The following is a 23444-nucleotide window of genomic DNA, read 5'->3' as shown; positions in this document are numbered from 1 at the left end:
CAATCCTTGATGCAGTCTCACCTCCACATTGAAGCTATCTGTCACTCCTAAAGTGCACCTCACCACTATCCTGCTGTCCTCATACATGTCCTGTACCTGTCCTGTGTCTAACATTCTTCTCCTCAACTCCAGATTTCCTCATACAACACCACAGCTCCTTCCTCAGCACCCTGTAATATGCTTTTTCTAAATCTACAAAGACACAATGAAGCTCTTTCTGACCCTCTCTGTATTTCTCCATCAGCATCCTTAAAGCAAAGATGGTGTTTTTGGTGCTCTTTCTTGGCATAAAACCATACTGCTGCTCACAAATAGTCATCTCTTGTCTAAGACTAGCTTCCACAACTCTCTCCCAGATCTTCATCATGTGGCTCATCAACTTCATTCCCCTGTAGTTGCTACAACTCTGTACATCACCCTTGTTCTTAAAGATTGGCACCAACACACTTCTCCTCCATTCCTCAGGTATTTTCTCACTCTCAAAAATGCCATTGAATAATTGAGTCAAAAACTTCACTGCCATCTCTCCTAGACATTTCCATACCTCCACTGTTATGTGATCAGGTACGACTGCCTTCCTCTTCAAAGCTTCTTCATCCTTACTAACCTTTTCCACTTACTGGTCCACAGTTTCTATGACCTATGTTATTCTTTCCCTTTCATTCTCTTTATTCATCAACTCCTCAAAGTACTCCTTCCATTTTCCCATCACACTCTCTTCTCTTTTTAGAACATTACTGTTTCTATCTTTAACAAGCCTAACCTGCTGCACATCCTTTCCAGCCTGGTCCATCTGTCTTGCCAGTTGATACAAGTCCTTCTCTCCCTCCTTAGTGTCCAGCCTCTTGTACTCTTCTGTTTTGCCTTTGCTGCCTCCCTCTTTGTCCTACATTGCATCTCCCTATATTCCTGTCTACTCTCTTCAGTCCTCTCCCATTTCTTCCTGGCTAACCTCTTCCTCTGGATAACTTCCTGCACTTCACTATTCCACCACCAGGTCTCCTTGTCATCTTTTCTCTGTCCAGATGACACACCAAGTACCTTCCTATCTATCACTGTGGCTGTAGTAGCCCAGTCATCTGGAAGCTTTTTCTGACCACCCAGAGCCTTTAACAGCTCCTTTCTGAACTCCTCACAACATTCCTCCTTCCTCAACTTCCACCATTTGGTCCTCTTTTCTGCCTTTACTCTTTTCGTCTTCTTCGCTACAACAGTCATCCTACACACCACCATCTGATGCTGTCTGTCCACTTTCTCCCCTGCCACAACCTTATAGTCCACAGTCTCCCTCAGGTTACCTCTTCTACACAGAATGTAGTCCACCTGTGTACTCCTGCCTCCACTCTTATAGGTCACCCTGTGTTCCTCCCTCTTTTGTAAATAGGTGTTGCCTACAGCCATTTCCATCCTTTTAGCAAAATCCACCACCATTTGTCCTTTCTGGGTCCTTTCCTTGACACCAAACCTGCCCATCACCTCCTGATCTCCTCTGTTTCCTTCACCAACATGTCCATTCAGATCTGCTCCGATCACCACTCCCTCCTCCCTGGGAATACTCTCTGTCACTTCATTGAGATCCTTCCAGAATTTCTTTTTCTCTTTTACATAATTTTGATTTTAACTGTGTAAAATAAAACAAATGGCAGGTACACAGCTGTGTGTATTGGATGTATAATTTGATTTGAAGTAATATTTCTGCAATAATACTCCAAGTTAAAGTTAAATGGGGGCGGACTACTGCAAAAACTATAAAATTAAATTAGTGGTGTGTGCGTATATATTTACTGCTTTGTTTTAAAGTCCCAACCAATACCTTTAAAAGCCACATAATTAGTTAAATAACATCCACCTGTGGGTAATCTAAGTGTAGTAGTGGTTGTATTAATGAGCTAAAACCAGCAGACTGTGTCCATAGAGCAGAATTGTTTCTGCTTCAGTGAGGCTCTGTTGGAGCTGCCTGCAGTTCTGATCACAGCTGACAGGGAAATATGATAAATCTACTGATGAACACAGGTGGTGACCTGCTCCACCACATTAAGTGCAGATAAGTAACAAACTGTGAATGAATCACCAAAAATCATTTTGAAATCCATTTAAAATTGTCCAAATAGTTGAAAAAACCCACATAACAAAACACTGCACAGCAAGCAAAGTAATTACATAACTTCAATTTTTATTAAGAGGAACTATTTTGATTGGCTAATAATTTTCTTTTTCTTTTCTTTTTAGGCTGCCTTTATGAACTGACTGCGCTTGACCCCAGTACATTAACTTTAGTGCCAAAATGTCTTTCAAGTGCAGCCATGGCTTCATCATGTAGTTCTAGTAGTGTGTAGAACAGACGCTGTCCTTCTGGACCCAAGCAGTGTAATAAAATGGAACGCCATCTTTCATTCAGTCATTCGTCTCTCTCGTAGCATTTATGATGAGAATGTAATTATCAAATATCTTCCATCACGTTGTAAATTATATAAGAGGCTCTCCAGCGTGATGCAGGAAAGGCGGTGGACTCTGTGCTGAAGCGCTCATTTTTGTCACCAATTTTGTTGTGGCGATTGTAATAAAATAGCTGACGACGAGTAAATTCACCGCTTTTTATTACAGCAAGTGTGCCATTACGCCAGAGGCCATTACAGAACACGATGTTGCCTCCTTCTGTATTTCTTCTTTTTGCAGTCTCTTCTGCCCTACTCTGTCACAGGAGCACCCTCCAGCAAGAAGTAAGAACAGGAATCGAACAGAACATAAATGCTGCTGTGAAAACCTCAGAACACACCATCAATGGACAGATTTTACTGAAACTTTCTGACAGTAATCAGTGGATGTACATTTACAACTAATACGTTTTTGTAGTCATCAACATTATTCAACCCAAAATGGCTTTAACTCAGCCGTTTTTACAGATGAGATTGACCAAAACAGCTACAAGTTATTTTTTTCTCTTCAAAAGATGATATTTGTCTAAACCTCCGGAATAAAAAGCAGCGGGCGACATGCATCCCTTCAAGGATCGCTGGGCCTTTAAGTAAAACTAACTTTTACATCGTGTTAAATGACCAACTGACGGCTTTAGGACCTCTTATATGCAGCAGGCACTTAAAACTGAAACACTCAAAAAATAAGGGGAAGAAAAAGAAAGAGGAAAAATAAGAACTACACAATTAAGCCCTAATTTTAAACTACATTACACTGTGACATTTTTCAAAAACGTCAACAAGCGCGAGCACAATGTGTGACACGAGATGAAATTGTAAAAATAATCGTTAAAAACTAGTATGTGAGAGAATGCAAGACTGATAGATAAAAAGACACAGATTACATTTCAAACGTGGGAAAAAACTACAGACTAGTTTGCAAAGCTTTCAGCTTTTTTCTGTACAGTCGCCTTTGCTGGACTGAAAATGTGCAATAAGTTGAAGAAAAAAAACTCACCCATGGAAGTTTCTCCAGTCTTCCCACTTTTGGCTTCGGGATTTTAACACCGAAAAATAGTCGGTCAGAGTCGGAGCAAAGTCTAAGCTTCAGACGACAGCTTTCTCCATATCCTGGTAAAACTTTTGGTCTTAACTTTTTCCTCCTCCGTCCTCCTCTCGCTCTATTCCCCTTCACAACTCAGCCATTTTCCAGCTCAGCACGGCGCAGGGGAGCAGACTCCCTGCGTGGAAACTTTACGAAGACGCGGAAAGGCACGAACCCCGTACGGAAAAGTCCGAACGACTAATGAGAGGAGGCGACTCTCTGGAAATCTGGACCAGCCACTCTTCAACTCTACACAGATTCTCTTCGTGAAACTAGAACTATTTTGTGCTGCAAAAACTCATTTTCTCACCCGGTAAATGTTCCCAATCCTAGGCTTGCCAACTTTTGGAAACTGAACCAGAGAAACAAACAAATATACAAGCAGGGCTGGCCCAAGATTTGATGGAGCCCTAAACTGGATTTCATTTGGGAGCATCCCATTTATTTTAAGCAGAATTAAAAAGTGATTTAAAGCCAGTTGAAAAAAAACAGAAAATGTGCTAGCTGTAAATTTAAAGAAAAAAATATATATATTCATATCAGTTTTTTTAAGTATATATTTATATATACTTTTTTTAAAAAGTACTGACCATTGAAAAAAAGCACTCAGGTTTGTGATTGATGGAAAAATACAATCCATGTGTGATTAAACAAATGTCATAGTCTGAAACTGCTGTTGATTAGTTTACTCTGGTGTGAGAGTTCATGAACGCTATTCTCAAGTGCATTCACGTTTTCAACAAGTTAGCATCTAGTTAGCATCAAGTTACCTTTGAGTTAGCAGCGTTAGCTCTCTCCTGCCATCTTTATGTTGACTTGCAGTGTCGTGTGCTGATGTCATGACAATGATCTGGGGGTAATCAGTTCTCACCATTCCACGTTCCTAACTTGGTCATTATGCACATTTGTCGGCCGTGACGGTTCTTGTGATCATCAGAATCTGAATCTGAAGAGTTTTCATCTGATTCTGAAGATCCAGCCATCATTTCAGGTTCACACTGATATTGTTGTATATCCATTACTCCTGCAAAACCTTCCGGAATTTTTCTTATTTAAAAAAATCTTTCTTCTTCCATTTTCACTAATAAACAATGGGACAGTAACTGCCTCGGTTTTTTAGCATTCTGTTGGAGCCGACTGGGCCATAGCGCACGTCATGAACCCAGGACAGCAACTCCACCCCACAAATCACCTCACTTAAGCATTTATTGACATAAATGCTAAAAACAAATTATTTAAGATTTAAGTCAGATAAATGGGTCCCTGGAATGTTTTGTGGATGTGTTTCACTAAATGATAGTCATTTTGAGATTTGATTTCAGTTTACCTTTGAGCCCATCGTTCACTCACCACCACACTTCTAACATCTTTTTATGTTGTTCATGCTGTGGCAATCTGCCATTTGGCCTCCTGTGGTTGCTTCTCCTATGTTTCCTGATTGGTTGGCAGACTAATTAGTTGCAGCTGCAGCGGATCAAGTCCATCTTCTCTTGGGTACTTAAGGCAGTATGGAGGAACAGATCGTTGCTGGAGCATTGTTTACCATTGGTAATCAGTCTCAGCCTCCTACAAACCTTGTTTACCTGAGTTGCTCTAAACAGTTTTTGTTCCTGTGTCAGTCCAGAGTTTCTGAAGCCTGTGCACGAGTGCTTCAATCTGTTTGGAGTCTCCTACCTGCGAAATACCCGAGAGCTACTTACCTGCCAAATGTCCGAACCGCAACCAGTCTGCCTCCAACCAATTCAGGATTCCAAGAGCTACTTACCTGCTGAAGATCCGAACCGCAACCAGCCTGCCTCCGACCAATCCGAGAGCTCACTTACCTGGACATCATCCACCAGAGATTACTCACCACGGGAATCCGAGACCTCACCTCCAAACACTGCGCCTACCTGTACATGCTCACCATGCGAATCCAGGACCTCACTCCTGAGCCCAACACCACCCCCACGACCCTTAAGAACATTTTACCTGTATCTATTGATTCCTGCAAAAACTCTTTGCAGACAGACCAGACATATACCACTTATTCCTCTCTTTCAGACCCTGCCCAACTATCCCGCTCATACTGTAAATAAAAATCACTTACCTTTTACATTGTCTTCTGAGTTTGTTCGTTACTGGGTTACTCACCTTTGACACTTCCATGTTTGTGATACATGCTTTATTTTCACTTGACAAAATCACAATAATGTTGTACTAGTTTCTGTGTGTGTTTATTTCTAATGTTAGCAATAGATTTTGTAAAACATTAGAAATCCTGTTAAACTTATGACTATGCCATAGACCTGTAACTCAGCCCCAACTCGTTGGAGCATACTGTTATTGGAGCACACAATTACCATGGATAGAATATGCCCACCACACTTATGACTTTTTCTGCCATAGGTCTAACACTTTTATAAGCCTCCTCCTTTTATAAACATCCTGCTCAAACATACATTCAAGAAATTGAGTCCATCACAAAACTTGTCCTCTGTCCTTTTGAAGCTTCCCTTATTTATGAGTCCATCTAACTTTCTACATTTCCCAAATATTTTTTACTTTCTTTTTATTGAATTTTTAACATTTTACATCAACAGTGAACAAGCTTCCCCCTCACCACTCTTGGTGTATAATTCAACACTGCGTGAAACTGTGCCTAGCTCAGATTGAAGATCTGTGTACCCTCTTTAAAACCTGCCCCAAACATCATCTGAAGTCAACATTAATAAATCTGTTTCCCAGACAGCTCTTTACACAGTGGAAAGTTTTGAACGTGTAGAAATATTTGAATATATAGAGTAAATCTCCCATCTCAGTGAGGGGAAAGGTTGCAGAAGTGCTTTAAAATCAAAGGGGAATTCTGGGGATGAGATACAAACATCAGGTTAAGCTTGATGGTATCAGAAAAAAATGACAATTAGGGAGAAAATTTATTTAAACAAGTGCTGAAAAAAATAGCAAAAGTACAATCAACATACAAATCTTTCCAGGTTTTTATACCTAACCTAGCCTATATAAAGAAAAATGATTCCCTGTGAGCAGTGCTCCAACAGAATGTGGTTGCAGATCAAACTGACATCTAAATTGAACCCAGACTTTTAAGACATGCAGCCACTGTCACATTCTTAGTGTAAGGAGAAAAGTTAGGAAATTAATATAGGAAGGCTTTCAATTCCACTGGATGAGCTGAATTTGCTTCTATAACCATCCATGATGGGAGAATTCATTCTCCTCATACTGAACCCAGTAATTTAGATTTCTATAATAGTTGCCCAGTAGTAGTGCAAAAGATTAGGTTGTGCCAATAAACCCAAAGCTTTTGGCCTCTTTAAGACTTGATGGCACAACCTTGCTGGTTTCTTGCTCCAAACAAAATCCAGAACTAGACTATTAACCTTGTGTAAAAAAGCTTAAGGTAGAAAAACTTGAATATAATGAAATAGATGATAGAAATGTAGGAAGATATTAAGTTTAATGGTAATAATTCTTGTGAGCCACAGAAAAATTTAGAAGGAAAGACCATCTCTCAAATTCGTATTTAATTTGCATAAACAAAGAGAGAAAATGTTTCTTCTCTGTTAACAGCAAGTACCTCACTTTTGCCAAGATTATGTTTATATCAAGAAATTCTACCAAATGCATCAAGGACTGAAATGGCAGCGGGATAGATCATGACAGATCAGACAGAAGCAGCAGAAGGTCATCCACGTACAGCACCACCTCCAACTCCACACTGCTTCTAGTTATTATGATGGATATTTCAAGGTGATCCATCTTGTCTCATCCCAAGAGACAACTTGACGTTGACGTATTCAACTCAGATTTTAATTTCAAACTACATGTATGGTTAGTAACAAAAATGACTTTTTATCTTTTGAAAGTATTTTCAGGGTAAGTTGTTTCTCTTTTTGGGCAACAGAGACTGATGTATGTCTTTATAACTAGCAGGCTGGATGACTGTAATGCTCTCTAGTCTTCCTAGGAGTGCTGACAAAGACCAAAGAGAAAGCTCACATCTTCAGAGATGGCTGTGCAGGATTTCTAAAACTGTGGAATATATGAATATATGTCAGACTTGTGTTGCAAACATCAGTTTTTTTAAATACATTTTCATGAGTTTATTATGCCTGCTCAGTGCATTACCACAGACGGCTGGACTCCAACTTTATTCACAATACAATGTTCACTATGGGTTTTATTTTTATGTATCATTTAATCTAATAAATATACTCTATAGCCTCCTGAGACCCAAAGTTTTGTTTGATGTGCATTTTTTCTATGCAATGTCCTTTTATTTCCAGGGAAATATGAGAAAAATGCTGGATAACTTGAATCCACTCACAGGCCTACATTTCCCACTTTACACATTAATAAGCTGCAATAAGATTACAGTAAAACAAACCAAAAAAAGGGTGCATTGTTTACAATATTAGCACCTGACATTAAAATTAAACTGATTACACAGACTTTTTTTTTTAAATAACTGAACTATCACTTTAACATTCAGACAGCTGCTGATTCGATGTGACAAACTGTATTGGATGTTAATTTTACTTGAACATTGTTCTCCAACATAACTTTAAAAACCTTTAAACCCCTGTCATGGAGTAAATAACCAGCTGATGTGTGATTGTAGCAGCTCTGCTGATATATTTCACTGCAATTACAGTCATTACAGATATTATTGTATTTATCCTCAGTTAATTTAGGCTGTATGTTTTAATTAGCCCAGGTCCTGTCCACTTATTGATTCGTTGACATGTGTTTAGATGCAAGTTTAAGAGTTAAATATGCTCTTTGTTTATGATCATGTCATGTTATAGAGTTAGTATTACTTATTAGTAAGTAGTACTTACAGGGTACAAATCCTATTGTGGTCATAATGAGCTGTTGCAGTTGTTTGACAGAAAACATTTTTACCTTATCATTTCTAGCCGTCAGCTGAAAAGTATAAAATGAGTTGTATTATCCTAAAGGTAAAATGAGACGTTGAAGCTTAAAATGTCAAACTACTTTACCACAGCTCCACCTAAGAAAAGTAAATGTGTGAGGAACAGATAAGTACAAAACATTTTGTAGTTCTGAACTCTTCCACCCTTTGCATTTATTTCAAGCACTTCTAAGACAAGGTAAACAGTGTCACAGCACTATGCACCAGACTTCCACGTGGTAGGTGAATTGGAGAAAAAAAACATTGAATTCACAAATATCGAAGTGGAAAATTTAGAGAATCAGTGAAACACCAATGTAAAGACATGGAGCTGGAGTTTATTGTGATGCTTCAAATCACTGCCAAGATTTAACATACATTTCAACAAGTTTAATATGGTGAAAAAAAGAAATTCTAAAGATACTGTGACTTTTTGTTAAAGGGGTCAAATAAAAGCATCAAATACTACAAAATGAGCATACAAAACCTTGTGTAACCTTCCAAATTTGACAATTTCAAACATATATTTTCACCCCAACACAGTGACAATTTGAGAGGTTCTGTAAACCTTTACTTAAGGTCCAGTTAAGAACTAAACTTCTTTAATGATCCCACAATTTAATCTCCCTCAAGTGTAAAACAAATGTGAGTTTATACAGTTTTGGTGAGGAAATTACAAATTCACCTTGTGCAATAAAAACATTTTAAAAGCTTTGGAATTAAAACAATGAATAATGAAGAATCATTTCAATAATGAAAAAAAAAAGTTTAACAAATCCCATGTGTGGAAGTCTCATACAAAACTCATGTCCAACAGAAAGCAAGGTCTCAGAGCCTAAGATGAAGGATATTAATGTCCAAATTTGTAATGAAACTTCAGAAATATGGAGATGTGAAACATGCTGAACAGTTCTGAATTCGATTGCAATGAGGGACTGACATCATGCCAGCCAAGTGACATTTTGAGTCCATCTACAAGGCCACTTACAAAAACAACACCACTGTTACACAGCTATTATAATGTCCATTATTGTTTATACAGTATGAGTCAACAGTATAGGTTACTAGTACAACAAAAGGACAGTTTCCATACAGAGTAAAGTCACCTTTTCACTCATTCTTTCATACACTTGATGATATCTGACATGTCCTGTCAGTCCGTTTTCCCATAAATTAAGAAAAATCATGACAAGCTCTCATACATGTCAGCACTAAAATGTAAACATTCATTTAAAAAAAATTAACAAAAAAAGTCTTTGTTACATCTAATGCACGACTTAGAATCCAACAGAAAACAGAGATCTAATTTCATTATGCTGTGTTACATAGTGTGGAAGGAGCTTATCAGAGCAGACTTTTACACATTTATGTTACTTGAGTTAAGATTTAAAGACCTGCTCAAGGTTTCAGCCTTGACACACCTTTCACAGAACAGACCAGGTGACAAGCTCATGCAAACATGGTGCCTATTATGTACAGCTCTTCTTTATAAGAGGGTGCTATGGCTAAACTATGCTTTGGCACAGCTGGGCTTCCAGGTATTGTTAGGATTAAGGGTGGGCAGCAATTTTTCAAATAATGGGCAAATTCTTTATTGCCAACTATGCCATCATAGTTTTTTTTTTTTGAAAAGCTTATAAAGTGGAAATTAAGGTCACAGGTGAACTCAGCTTTACTGCCAGAATATGTACAACCCCTTCCACGTTGATTCATCGAACCGGTGAAAATGAAGGACTTTAAAGATCCCCGGCTAGCAGGATTATCAATCATTTGAAGTCTTATTAAAATGGTTGAATTCAAAAAATTAACACAATCATCCTAACCGTGTTTCTTTCCTTTTTTTTTTAATTCTTTACACCGGCACCTGCTGGTGACATGCCAAGTTACTGAGACGTTAGACCAAACCAGGGGACTGGGACTTTGAATATTAGAGGAACAATTAACTGCCCACGAAATCAGAGTGTGTTCTTGCGTAAAATGACCATCTAGTGATGTTATTTTATCATTGAAAAGGTTGATAAATGATTGGTGTTTAGTTTTGATGAGTCTGAGTATTAACTACCACAATCTGAATGCCAGATCTGTTTTAAGAGGTAGCACTGAATGATGTTTTAGTGCAGATGGGTGCAAGTTAATATGAAAAAAAGAAGTCCTATACAGACACTGCAAAAAGAAAAACATTTACATGTTTAAAAAAAATCATTCTCATTTCTTCTAAAACACTGCACTGAGACGGTGTTGTCTGGGCTTTTTGCTTGTCTGCAACAGATGAAGCATCTAGGGTGTTTTCTCCAAAAAATCAAAGTCAGACTAAAAACGCCATAAATAAGTTTCTTCCCGTAAAGGAAAAAATATATACAAAATAGATCCTATTACAGGTGCCACAGCGATTTGAGAAGAAAGAAAGAAACAGTCAGAGTCATGTTTCTGTTGCCAGTGTAAGATGATATATGAATAACTGAGAAATGTCAACATTTTTATGATGTTCTTTTACCCTGAAGCAGTTTGACGTGACGTTCTGGGTAAAGACTTAACCCTCCGATTAGTAACTTGCCGTCCCCAGCAAAAATAGAAGGGGGAGGGGGATTACAACCCTTCTTTGTCCTTTGATTTAGCCTTCTGCTGAGTGGGTCCACTTCCTCCCAGCTTCCCATTTGATTCTAATTGGGACGGGTTGACTATGGACACCTTAAACACCTTTGGTTGGGGGAAAGGAAGCTGTGAACTCTGAATCTCTTCTTTCTCCTCCAAGTCGAAGTTTAACTCCTGCACAGCCTCCTGTTTCTTGAAAGAGTCCCTGCGCTCTGACAGAGCCAGCTTTCTCATCATCTCCTTTGAGTGGTGGCTGTCTCCACGATGCTGAGGTGAGCTGGGGGCACGATGGTGACCGCTGCCGCCACCGGCTGCGTCGTGCTGGTCTTTCTGCACCCCGATGAACAACCCCTGGCGACCGTGTTCTCCCACACAGACAAACCTCGTAGTGGCATCTCCTTCTTCATCCTCCAGCCCCTCTCCTTCAGACAGAGGCATCTCCATAGTGTGGCGGCAGGTGCTGTAAGCTTTCTTCTCTCCATGGTAACCCCCAAAACCTGTCTTGTCTCCAGTCAGCTTCTCTGCTGATTGAACTCTCTTTAGAAGTGGCGAGCGCGGCGGTTCTACGCTACGGGGACGCATGGAGTGACGGGCGACAGTGGGAGGAGACAACGTCTTTCCGTGGAAACCCTGAAGGGATTTGGGATGGCTCTGGAGGCAGGATGGAGAGCACTGAGGGGAGAGGGGCTGAGGTGGTGGGATACAGGCCAGAGGAGAAGGAGGAATACTGCTGGTGGATTTACAGCGACCGGCTTTTGTGTAGCGACCGTGGACATGAAGGGAGCTGGGACGAGCCTGAGGTATAGGTGAGTTTGGAGAACTGGAGCAAGGAGAGGAACTGGAATCTAACGAAAGAAAAACGCATTCAGTTTAGATTTAGTGGAAATGTTTCCTCTGGAAGTTAAAATAAATAAATAAAATTAAAGGCCTAGCCTTACTTGAAGGAATGCTTATCCTCTGCTGCCTTTCATGCCAGAGTTTTAGACTACAATCATTTTATGATGAGAAATAAGAGTTGTAGACGTTTGGTCAAATTGTTACAATGAAGTTATGCACAATCTCATGCCATGGCTTGCAAGATGTATTAAGTATATTTTGTGAATGACTCTCAGTTACTATCACATTACATTTTAGCTCAAACTCTGTAGAACTGACAGAGCTATTTGAACTGGCTGTTGCTGATTAGTTGTGGTGACTGTCTTGAATTGGACTGATTCCAAAAGTTATTCAGTTGTAGATGTACATGCAATGATTACTTTGTGAAAGATTCAATAAAATCTGTCAAGTGGTTCATGAGATCTTTTGCTAACAGACCAAACCAGGCTGACTCCAACACTTATTGTTAAAGTTTTAAACAAAGACCTTGTGCGATAAGCAGCACTTGGAGTATGTGTTGTGAATAACTCAACTACAACCACAGCAAATATTAGCTAAATATTTGCATAATTGTCTGAATTATAGCCATTGTTGCTAAGGTTAGTTAGTTGTAGTGGCCATCTTGAACTAGATTGACTCCAAAAGTTAGTCATTTACAGCCAGTGATTACTTTCTGAGCGTTGCACCAAAAGCTGTCCAGTGGTTCATGAAATATTTTAGTAATAGACAGACACGCGCACAACTACATGGTAAAAATATTACGTCTCCGTCTTTGCCTTTCGGCAGTAGACGGACAAAAAATCTACAATTAACTAAACTTAAATTAAAACAAAACAAAACCCTGACATACCTCCGGAGTGGTCAGGCCCAGGGGACTGACAAGGTGTGGAAGGCCCAGGAGAGAGGCTCTGTGTGGGGGAACCAGAGAGGCTGTCACTGGACGACTGCTGGAAGCCTGAAGAGAAGCTGCGACTGCTCTGCATGGGCGGTGGGGGCGTATGCTTCGACAACTTCTTGAAGATGCGACGCCTTGTGCTACAAATGAAAAAGAAAATAATAAAACAAATAAATTGTGTGAAACGGGTTGGTGTTTGCCCAAACTTTCCATGAAGATATTAATGAAGTCCAGGGTGTAAAACTTAACCCAGAAACAACACAACTGTACATCAGAAAATGAAACACAGTTTTAATATGCTGGCCAGGGCCTGATGGATGACAACACTTAATACCTAAAAATGTTAGTTCTGATCTCATGTACCTGTCTTGTCCATCTTTCTTCTTGCTCTTTTTGCTCCGTCTGGCCATTTTAGCTTTGTAGCTTGCTTTTCTGGCAGGCCCCACCTTGATAGACGTGTTCTCTAGAGCCGTTGTTTGCAGGGTCACCTTGTTTCCACTCTGTTAAAGTCAAATTATTCACATAAAGTAGTAAGTCTTAAAATTGTAGGCTTTTTGTTTTGAGTTCAAACATAAACTAAGATCCATTGAGATATACTGGTAAAAAGGTATGGACACAGGTAACCCTGCACCAGCCTGTTTTGAATACTGATTTATGGAAGTTTTTGTTTCAAAGTAAAAACACTTTCGAGCAAAATTTTTAAATAATGAGCCGGGACTTACTTCCTTTGTATCAAATCATTGGCAAACTGTGCCAATATATACTAAATGAATAAAAACTAAAACACTTTTGAACCCAATGTGGTTATGAGTTGTGGCTCAGAAAATGTATACAAAGGAATTCCCCTTTCATGTTATTTAACTTGGAATAGAAAAAGAATGAATAGTAAGGACCCTCATGAACAAAGACCTGAATGAATTTTCCACTGAAACACAGAGCAGGCTTTAAAAAACAGTGTATGCACAAAAAAATTCCAGATGTATGAAACTCTGCATATACAAGTGCACCTCCTGATCAATCTGGAATCGACTGTACACGAGACGCCTCCATTTAAATGTGCAACAAGATGACAAGATGTCCTACATGTGTGATTCTCCTCACTGCACAACCAAAAGTCATGTCTTCAAGCAGGTTCAAAAGAGAGGAATTTCACAAAATGTGAGTTAGAGATTTCTAGTTAAGGTAGTGGGGTGTAAAAACATTGTGTTCAACTCTGGCTTAAGCACTACAACATAACATAACTACTGTAAACACAGAGGCACTGAGGGGCTTGGTAAAACCCTCTGAAACTGTAGTTTAACTAGCAAAAAACAGGACCTCACTCACTCTAACCTGCTGTTTAGGATGAAACAGAAAGATCTTAAACCTTAAACTTCATAATCAAATATTTCTTTAGTGCTGACTTTGTCCATTAAAGTGCAAATCACTTTATTAATCAAATAAATATTATTTATTAAATATTATCTGATTTAGAGTTCTACTGAAATAAATCTAATATTAACTATTTAATGGATGTTTCAGCAAACTCAGACAAAATCTGAGAAAGTACAGAACATCTACATCATGAACTTAATGCATACACACAGTTCTGATGAAGCTGTGTTGATGGGGTCTGTATTTAAGTTGATGTTTATACAATTACACCTGTGTTCTTGCTACAATACAAATGCCTCTTTGTAGAACATCTATATATTCCAAGTTAAACTATAAATACTGTCTTTATGTTGTTTTTAATTTCTGACCAAATTCTAATTTGACAAATTTAAAATAATATTGATACTTTTTGTCCTCTTACATACTTAGGTCATTTTGTTATGTCTGTCAAGACTTTCTCAAAAATCTGTTCATAAAAACAGAAAAATATCACTAAATTGTGCTGTTACCTTGAGCAGGAGCTCCACTACCTCAGTGTGGACCAGTCCCTGGACCGACTCGCCGTTGATGTGAGTGATGAGGTCACCGGCCCTCAGTCCTGCCTCGTGCGCTGGACTGCCATCTTCAACACACTGAATGTAAACGCAATATATAAATTAATAGTCAATCAATAATATTTTAAGTTGTTATAACAGTGGGACAGATAATTTCCACCCATGGAATTAGAACCATCAACGTTTTTAGGTTCCTGTAGTCACAAGAACATCGTGTTGCTTGGAGATGGTCTTATAGTCTTTACCAGTGGTGGGCGGTGCATTTCACACTTAGGCCTTCAGTGATGTCAAACTTATCAATAAATACCTTTCATTATGCCAGCATTTATAACACCAGGATTGGAGAATAGTTAGAAACACACTTAAGCACTACTTGGCATTGCATCACCTCAGTTGTGAACAAAATGGGCTATTTTCCGGCGCATTTTAAAAATCAACAAACCCGCATCAGCAATTAAAACATATCTGGTATGCTACTGTCAAAACTAAATAAAATAGAATAAAATAAATAAAATGTTTGCACTCACCAAAATGGCTGTGTCCCCAAAACACTTATTTCAACACAAAATCCATTCTGTGACAGGTTAGCTAGCTCGGGGGTTGGCCGGTCCTCCTCTAACGAGATCTAGCTTCTCTTGGAAAGTTCGTCTTGAAAACGGCCTTGCCAGTATATCAGCAACCAAATCAACGTGTTGCTCTCCTTCAGCCATTGTGGGTTAAAAAAGTTTTTAACCGTTAACAGTCCCGGGTATGACTCTTTGATCTGCATAGCACTGTCGTGGCTCAAACTAGTAAGTATCCATATCCAATCACAGGACACGTAAATGTCACGTTCAACGTGAGGCTAACTAGAAGGCCTTACTGACACAACTCGTAATCTGATTGGCTATCGTAACTGTCATTCAACTGTATTTGCCCGTTCATTTACAGTGCACAGTTGCTTGCACTGTTGATTCTGAAGGCCCAGGCAGATTTCATACTGCCTGGCAACATAAGGTAGCTGAATTCTGATTGGATAAAAACTCTAACCTAAAAACGACAGCACTGGAAGGAGCATAATATGACGTGAAGAGAATATGAATACTTTTAGATATCTAGGGAAAGTAAATTAAAAATTAAATTAACCTTCATCATAATTATGATGATTCTTGGTTATGTTAGGCCAGCAGAGAAGGCCTTGCTGGTCCTGATGGCCCACCACTGGTCTTTACCTTTAACATGTTGTCAATCATTGTTTTTCTGGGCTCCTGAGACAACTCTGTCCTCAGCTTTCTTTGCTCCATACTCAGTGTGGTACACACCATGATACCAAACAGCCCTGTGACTACTTTCACCCTTTAAACAGGCAGACTGATTGATTACAGGACTGAAGACACCTGTGATGATGATGACAGGACACAATTGAGTTTAACATGTCCCTGTGGACAAATTAGTTTCAAGGTTTTATAAGGCCCGTTTCATTAATTTTTTATGATTTACGTTACACCAAAATTCAAAAGCAGCAACTGATTTTCATTTGCATTTTAGTAATTTTTTTTCTTATTATTACTTTTGTCAGTTTAAAGTAATTACAGTGAGATTTGTGGGGTTTTCTTTAACAAAAGGGTACAGAAAAATTTGTCAGGGTCTGTATGTAATACAACAATACTTATTAGCACATTAAATTGGAAGGAAAATTATATATGGTTTTCTAAATGTTTTTACAAAGAAAAAATTGAAAAGTGTGGTGTACATTTGTATCCATCCCCCTGAGTTGTGGAACTCTGCAGCTCCTCAGAGTTACCATGAGCTTCTTTGCTGCTTAGGTGGATGCCCATGTCTCGGTAGGTTCGTAGTTGTGTCATACTTTTCCCATTTTCAGATGATGGATTGAACAGAGCTCTATGAGATGTTCAAAGCTCAGGATCTTGTTTTCTAACCTAACCCTGTTTTAAACTTAACTTCTCTGATCTTTCTAGTGTGTTCCTTGGTCTTTCTGATGCTGTTTGATCACTAATAACTTTTGAGGGGAACAGGTTGCTCTGGATTTTAATTAGGGGTATCAGAGTAAAGAGGGGTGAATACAAATGTTTTTCACACTGTCATGCCGCAGTATACTAAATGAAGTAAGTTTTATGGCTTTAAAAGTGGTAAGTTTTAGAACTACATCTTAACAACTCAAAATTTTAAGTTATTTAACTTACTGTATATTTTACATCATATGTTCATATCTATATATTTCATACAACACCACATGTTATACAAGAGTAAAAGCAATACTAAATTTGAGTACACATACCCAGACCATGTGATGGACAGTATAGACATCACTGTCTCCCATGTATACTCTGATAGCTCGCAGAGCAAAACCAAACCTCCTCCCAGAGCTGTGGATGACCACTGGAGGCCTGAGGCAACTGATGCTGATGGACAGGTCCCGACTGGGGGACGAGTCCCTGGATGAGGGGTTGGATGACAGCGACAAAGATGATTTGGGACTTAGAGGGGGACCAGCTGAATCATCTGGTTTGGGAATAGAAAAAAATTATGATCAGAGAGAAAATCAGAGGAGTCGTGCATAGGAGAGCCATTTTTTATGCTGCATTCAATGTCTGATCAGACAAAAAAAGAGCAATGGAAAGAAAGAAAACTTTGTACTAAGAGAAACTGATAATGTCAACCACATTATCAGTATTTATGGTTTGTTGTGTAAATTACACCATGCCAGGCTGTTAACACATCTGCATACATAACACTAAATTAAACAGATTTTTAAAAATGATTCTAATTTAAAAATGAACAGAAACTAAAGACTAGCTTTAGTGGAAATAAATGTAACTAATAGATGTTTAATAGTTTTTGTTGACGGATTCCAGTTTCTGATTTTTGAGCTTATGTCAGTCATTCATTCATTTTAATGAAACTACACTGTAATTTAATGAATTTCTTATCATAAACACTGTTTAATAATACATATTAATACAATTTTATACTATTAATACTATTTCAGATAAATTTAGACAAAATGAATATAGGTTGATGTTTACATGCCTTAAATATTTTTTTATATTTAACATAAAGTGTGGCATCGCTAACTGGAACAGCAGTAGTACAGCAATAAATTTTCAAGATGACAAATCCAATCTACCTTCTCTCAAACTTTTCCAACAGACTGCAGACGTTTTGTAATCCAGCTTATTCCATAACAGATACAGGATGGAGGCTCATAATGATAAAATAGAGCATTCTTTTTCTTGTCTGCTAAAATCTCTGCTCTAAAAGCAAGCTGGACTTCTACTGTCATCTGGTACTTAAAAGTAAACCATGAGCTGAACAGCAGATACAAATCTGTAGAAAATATAGTTTCCTTTTTGTAGCCTTTTAATACCTTTTCTACTGCATCTGACTTAAATTTTAAACATCCAACAGATAGCACAGTACAGATAGTTCAAATGGCTAAATGAGTACTCTTCGCTTGATAAAAACTTCGATGACTGTAAGCAGGGGTGTGTTCACTGAACAGAAGAAAAAGAAATTGGGATTTTTAAAAAAATAGGATTGGCCGGTCTCTAATCGATCTGAAAACCAGTTGACTCTGGTCACAAGCAGATTAACTGGTGTATCCTTAATAATTACCATTACACCTTTTCTCTTTAAACACTCTTTGACCTTTAGTGTCATTTCAGCTGTTTTGATAAAGATCTTCTTTCCACACATACAGATTACAGTCACTCCTTTACCAGGTGTGATGATGAGTGAAAGGCCAGAAATTGAAGCAGACTTGGGGACATTTCCAGCTGGGGATCTGAATTTCTCCGGGGTCTCAAGCTGATGTGGAATCCGTCGGGACGCCCCCCTGCGGAACGAAGGCCTTGTTCCAGTGCTGTTGCTCCGGAGACGGATCCGCCGCAGGTTGGAAATCATCCCATCTGTCAGAAGGCACTGGTATGTGTGAACACTGGCGTTTCACTGATGTAAAACAGGCACAGAACAGAGTTTCTGTATTTGGGTTTTACCTTCCTCGTCAGCAGGAATGGAAACGCGAGGTGTGATGTCAAAGCTTTGGGTGCTGTTTACAACCAGCGGGCTGGCACTGCGCTCTGAATGTGAAGAACTGGATGAAGCTCGTGGACGGAGACTATGCAGGAAAAACGCAGAATACATATACCAGGATTTCAATAACACTTAGCTTCTCTTTTAGGAACTCAACAAAGAAAGAAATACCAGACATTTTTCAATGTTTCCACACAAAACCTAGAGCCCAGAAAATCCTAAACATTTTTCAGGGGGTCTGCATTTGCACCACAAGACTTTGGTAGTAGGTTTGACTGTAGCGTTAGCAAAATATCTCATGAACCACAGGACATATTTTAATGAAATTTGCAGAAAATAATCATTGGATGTATTGGATCATTGGCTAAAAGTAATTAACCTTTGGAGTCAACCCAATTTAAGACGGGTACCACAGCCAACTGAGAGCAAACATTTTTGCCAACACAAGAACAGCTAATTCAGTCAATTTCTCAAATACTAAGCTAAACTTTGGTGTAGTAAAAGCTGAGGTTTGAAAAACTGCAAGGTTGGAAGGCTGCAAGGTTTGAAAATACCTTGAAAATAACAAGGTTACTACTCCATTTCTCAACATACGGTGAACTTAGTTTCTTAGTTTAAAACTCTGGCATGAAACTCAGCGGGTAATTTTTACTCCTTTCAGGAAAACTACACCTTTAATTCTTTTTTGAACTGCCAACTGAAAGGAGCATATCTGGCTCTTTGTTCCCCCTGACTGTATGGAACTTTACTAGGATGTGCCTACAAGCCTATAAGGAAGAATGACCTGTTGTGTGCTTCAGATTTCATTCTGCTGACTTCTGGTCGGTTGAATTAACTCTCAGTTGAACAAATTAAATAAAATCCTGAAAGACAGAACTCTCTGTTGACCTCCTTGTTAATTGAAAATTCCATAACACTGTACACGCATTTTTGTGTTGGATAATGTTGATTAGCTGTGGCAGCCATCTTGAATTGAGATGACTCAAAGTTAATCAGTTGTAAATGTACTTCCAAGGATTACTTTGGGAGTTTCAATAAACGTGTGCAGTGTTTCATGAGATATTTTATTAACACACAAGCATAGCTGACTCCAACATTTAATGCTAAAGGTTTAAGTAAACATGTCAAGCAATGACTTACACTTGGGGTCTGTGTTGTGAAACAGCAACAAACAGACCAGATTTTAGCACAATACCTGTAAAATTGAGTTATAGCCATTTTTTTGGTCTGTAGGCTCAGTTGGCTGTGGCAGCCATCTTGAATTGATGACTTCAAAAGTTAACCTATTGTAGATGTACAGTCAGTGACTCCTTTCTAAAGGTTTTATTAAAATCTGTTTACTGGTTCATAATATATTTTGCCAATATGACACACAGACATGGGCGATATCTAACCATCCTGAAGCCCTTGTAACTGAAGAGAGGAAGAGAAGCCCTTGTAACTTTGGGTCCATTTGACCCGAAGGCCACAGGGGGGGTAAACAGATTTAGCATGGATGTAAAGTCATAGCAGTAAGGAAAGAACCAGATCATTTTTTTCACTTTTGTTTTCTTCCAACTTTGTGTTTTAGAAACATTGCAGTTTTACAAAAATGCCTGTTGACACTGTAAAACACATTCACAAACACAGACCAAATCTAATTAGGACAACTTCCCCAAAACAACAAAAACAAAACAATAAAGAACACTTTTTTGACATTATCATATTACTTTAAAAACACTTAAAATATTTGTCCTTATAGTACCAGGTAATTTTCCACAAATATATTTAATGAGGTTAATCCTTAGTTCTATTTGATATATTCTGAGTAAAATTCAGAGCTAACAGATGGAGGGAAAATTATACAAAGAAGAGGCTTTTAATTTTGTTCTCATCATAAGGAAATCACTAGTTTCAAGCTCTTACCTCCCCCTGTGTCCATCTGCCCTTTTGTCTCCACTAGCCAAGTGTTTGTGTCCATCACCAGGGCAGGGGACTCCCCTGCCCTCCCATCGCTCCTCCTTCTCCTCGCTGTGGCTTCGCTCCGACGATGAAAGACTCTGATTGGATGGGGTGGATGTGGACAGGTGTTCCGTGCTGCTGTACACCTGCAAATTGAGACTTCGGATGAATATTTTTTCTTTCTTCTATAATTTTTTGTCATTTTATCCAGAGTAACCAACATTAAACAGATGAGAGTGGTAAGGAGCACCTTGCTGAACCGGTGGGCTACAGAAGAGAACTGTCTGAGCTCCAGAGATGATTCATCATCATTGGTTTCATCATCTTCATCTGAGGCTACATGACAGTAGCGCTCTGATCGCACTGCAGGAAACACATATTTTATTCTGAAATTGTGACATAAAGCCAGAAAAACACCAAACATCTGGTATCACATTCTTATCTTGGTAACCAGTTGGTAAACAATTCTACCAAAAGTTTAGGCTCATTTGTGTCTAAACTAGAGATGCACCAATTCTGGTTTTGTGGGCTGATACAAATTTCTAAACAGGGACACAGAGAGCACTAACCGTTCATAATGTCACTCACATCTAGGGACAATTTAGAGTTACCAGTGACCCTAACATGCATTTTTTGGTCTGAGGGAGGAAACCAGAGTACCTAGAGAAAACCCACTCATGTGCAGGGAGAGCATGTAAACTCCAAACTCCAAGTAAAGCAGCTGCAGCAGAGTTTTGAACCTGCAACCTTCCTGCTGTGAGGCGAGAAGATCCACCATGATGCCCTCAGTGCCTAATAGATTTTTAAATTTCTAAATTAAAAATATCTTTTCTGTTGAATCAATCAGTTCAATCCTGCTGCATTTTAGTCTAAACGACTGCTGAGTGAAAGAATGCTGCTCAACACAAAAGTAATCATTTGGCTGCTGAAACATTAGACTTTTATTAAAGTTAGAAGGCACTTTCTGACAGAATTGAAAATTTGACTGTTCATAAGAAAATGTTTACAGTAAAAACAACATTTTCTTAAAAAACAGCACCAGTTTTCTGAGCCACCTCTCTCTGTAACACTGGAAATCTACAAATAATATTCTCCAGATTAATAAACAGAGGCGTTTGGACGAATTAAACCCAACAGAAAAATTATTACAGTAGGGTTTACTGTAGTTGGGTATTTTATATTAGCCTATGAAAGATACTGTATGATTATATGTCAAATAGTCCACATACTGTCAAAATAACTGGTGTCCTCCTCTGACTCTAGTTGAGGTATGAACTCAGCTTTCTGTCTCAGAAGACCATTCCAGTCCAGGCCCAGGAAGAACATGTGCATCTTCACCTCTGTGGTTCCACCTGAAGGAAAAATTAATCAAAGTTCACTTGGTCAGGTGCCAATTTTAGTCAAAGACAGCTGGAACTTTGATGTCTTGTAAATTACTACTTTTTTAAGGAGCTCATGTATCACAGGTAAAAAAGTTAGCTGAACAATAAAGAGTATCTCTTTGCTGGGCGTATTGTCTTTTCTAAATGTTTGAAACTAACATACCTAGAGAATTTTGAGTCATGCAGCCAAAAACCAGATTATACCTTTAAGCTGCATAACTTTTTATGTCATCCAATTTTATAAGTTGCAAGAATTCTTACATGTGAAACCAGTTAGAATTTTTAAAAATTTGATTGAGTTTTGAATCAAATTTTGAACGGCTGTTCAAAACGCAGCCACATGCCTCACTGGTCACAGAATTCCGTCAGACTGCAACAAAAACAAATTGCCTATTTTCTCACAGATTTGAGTCATCAGCTAGTCTCGCAGGTCAATGAGATACGACAGTACAACTTTATTTATGAAAATATTAACAGTTACAGGATTCAGCTTAGCTTCAGCTTTATGTTGTGAAAATGAAAAGGGTAAAAAAAAATAAAAAATGCCCCAAGATTTCTGCTGCCTTCAGGCCTGCAGTACACATCGGTTTACCAACAAAAAATAAAAATAGTTTTACCAGTTAGCTCTGCTTCAGTCTTAGAAGCGCTCCCATGTACCAATATTTGCTGGACAAAAACAAAGCCCAAAAAGTTGTGAAATTGTGCCCATACAAACAAAACCGTAGTGTTTATGAAAAAGTTACTTTAAATTTACACTCATCTGAATTTTCCAAGTTGTTGCCTCTTTCTAAGACCCCTCATATTAGGGTAACAATCTTTTTGGAGTTTTTTTTGTTTGTTTTTTCTTGAGCTTTAAAAGTTCATAACACTGAACTAGGTTCACCAACCTGTTCCAAGACGCTCCAAAGGATTCTGCCTTAGCAGTCGGGTGATGAGATCCTGGGCATCAGCTGGCAATGCATCCTCTCCTTCTGGCCAGATGATCTCATCTGAACAAAGAAGCACATGCCAATATTCCAAAATGAGGTTTGAAATATATCTAGAAAGACACTATTTTGACAATAATAAAATAAAGAGACTGATAACTCAGCGAACTAAATGATTTTTGAGGGGGTTACCATTAACCACTTGACCGAAGAGCTGCTCTGGTGTGTCTCCAAAGAAAGGCACACAGCCCACAAGGAACTCATAAAGGATTATACCCATGGCCCACCAATCCACAGGTTTCCCATACCCCTGCCTCAAGATTACCTCAGGAGCAATATACTCTGGAGTACCACACACCTGAACACAAGGACAACAAAGGAACAAAAATAATTGTGTGCTTTAGTTTAAAAATACAATTCAAAAACAAAACAAGAGAA

The 23444-nt window shown here is 38.6% G+C and overlaps 2 protein-coding genes across 3 annotated transcripts in view; both read right to left on the bottom strand.

Annotated features, from left to right (window-relative positions):
- pik3r2 (phosphoinositide-3-kinase, regulatory subunit 2 (beta)) overlaps positions 1 to 3650 on the bottom strand; it is a 40441-nt gene extending 36791 nt beyond the window's left edge. The window contains exon 1 of the mRNA XM_017431368.3: positions 3433 to 3650. The gene's annotated coding sequence lies outside the window, so the exon portion shown is untranslated. The remainder of the gene's footprint in view (positions 1 to 3432) is intronic.
- Positions 3651 to 8752: 5102 nt separating this feature from the next.
- The window catches only part of mast3a (microtubule associated serine/threonine kinase 3a), an 81677-nt gene continuing 66985 nt past the window's right edge, over positions 8753 to 23444 (bottom strand). For both annotated transcript variants that reach the window (XM_017431351.3, XM_017431350.3), the window contains 12 exons: positions 23199 to 23364; positions 22968 to 23069; positions 21928 to 22050; positions 20949 to 21061; positions 20663 to 20844; positions 18721 to 18842; positions 18445 to 18633; positions 17004 to 17227; positions 14681 to 14803; positions 13161 to 13297; positions 12753 to 12937; positions 8753 to 11871 (listed from right to left, as the gene is read on the bottom strand). In XM_017431351.3, the coding sequence (XP_017286840.1) occupies positions 11021 to 11871; positions 12753 to 12937; positions 13161 to 13297; positions 14681 to 14803; positions 17004 to 17227; positions 18445 to 18633; positions 18721 to 18842; positions 20663 to 20844; positions 20949 to 21061; positions 21928 to 22050; positions 22968 to 23069; positions 23199 to 23364 (2517 nt within the window). In that variant the 3' untranslated portion in view covers positions 8753 to 11020. The remainder of the gene's footprint in view (positions 11872 to 12752; positions 12938 to 13160; positions 13298 to 14680; positions 14804 to 17003; positions 17228 to 18444; positions 18634 to 18720; positions 18843 to 20662; positions 20845 to 20948; positions 21062 to 21927; positions 22051 to 22967; positions 23070 to 23198; positions 23365 to 23444) is intronic.

The sequence above is a fragment of the Kryptolebias marmoratus genome, linkage group LG20, assembly GCF_001649575.2.
Source record: "Kryptolebias marmoratus isolate JLee-2015 linkage group LG20, ASM164957v2, whole genome shotgun sequence".
In the NCBI taxonomy this organism is placed as follows: Eukaryota; Metazoa; Chordata; class Actinopteri; order Cyprinodontiformes; family Rivulidae; genus Kryptolebias; species Kryptolebias marmoratus.
Note: the sequence above shows the minus strand (reverse complement) of the source record. Positions and strands in the feature narration are given on the sequence as shown.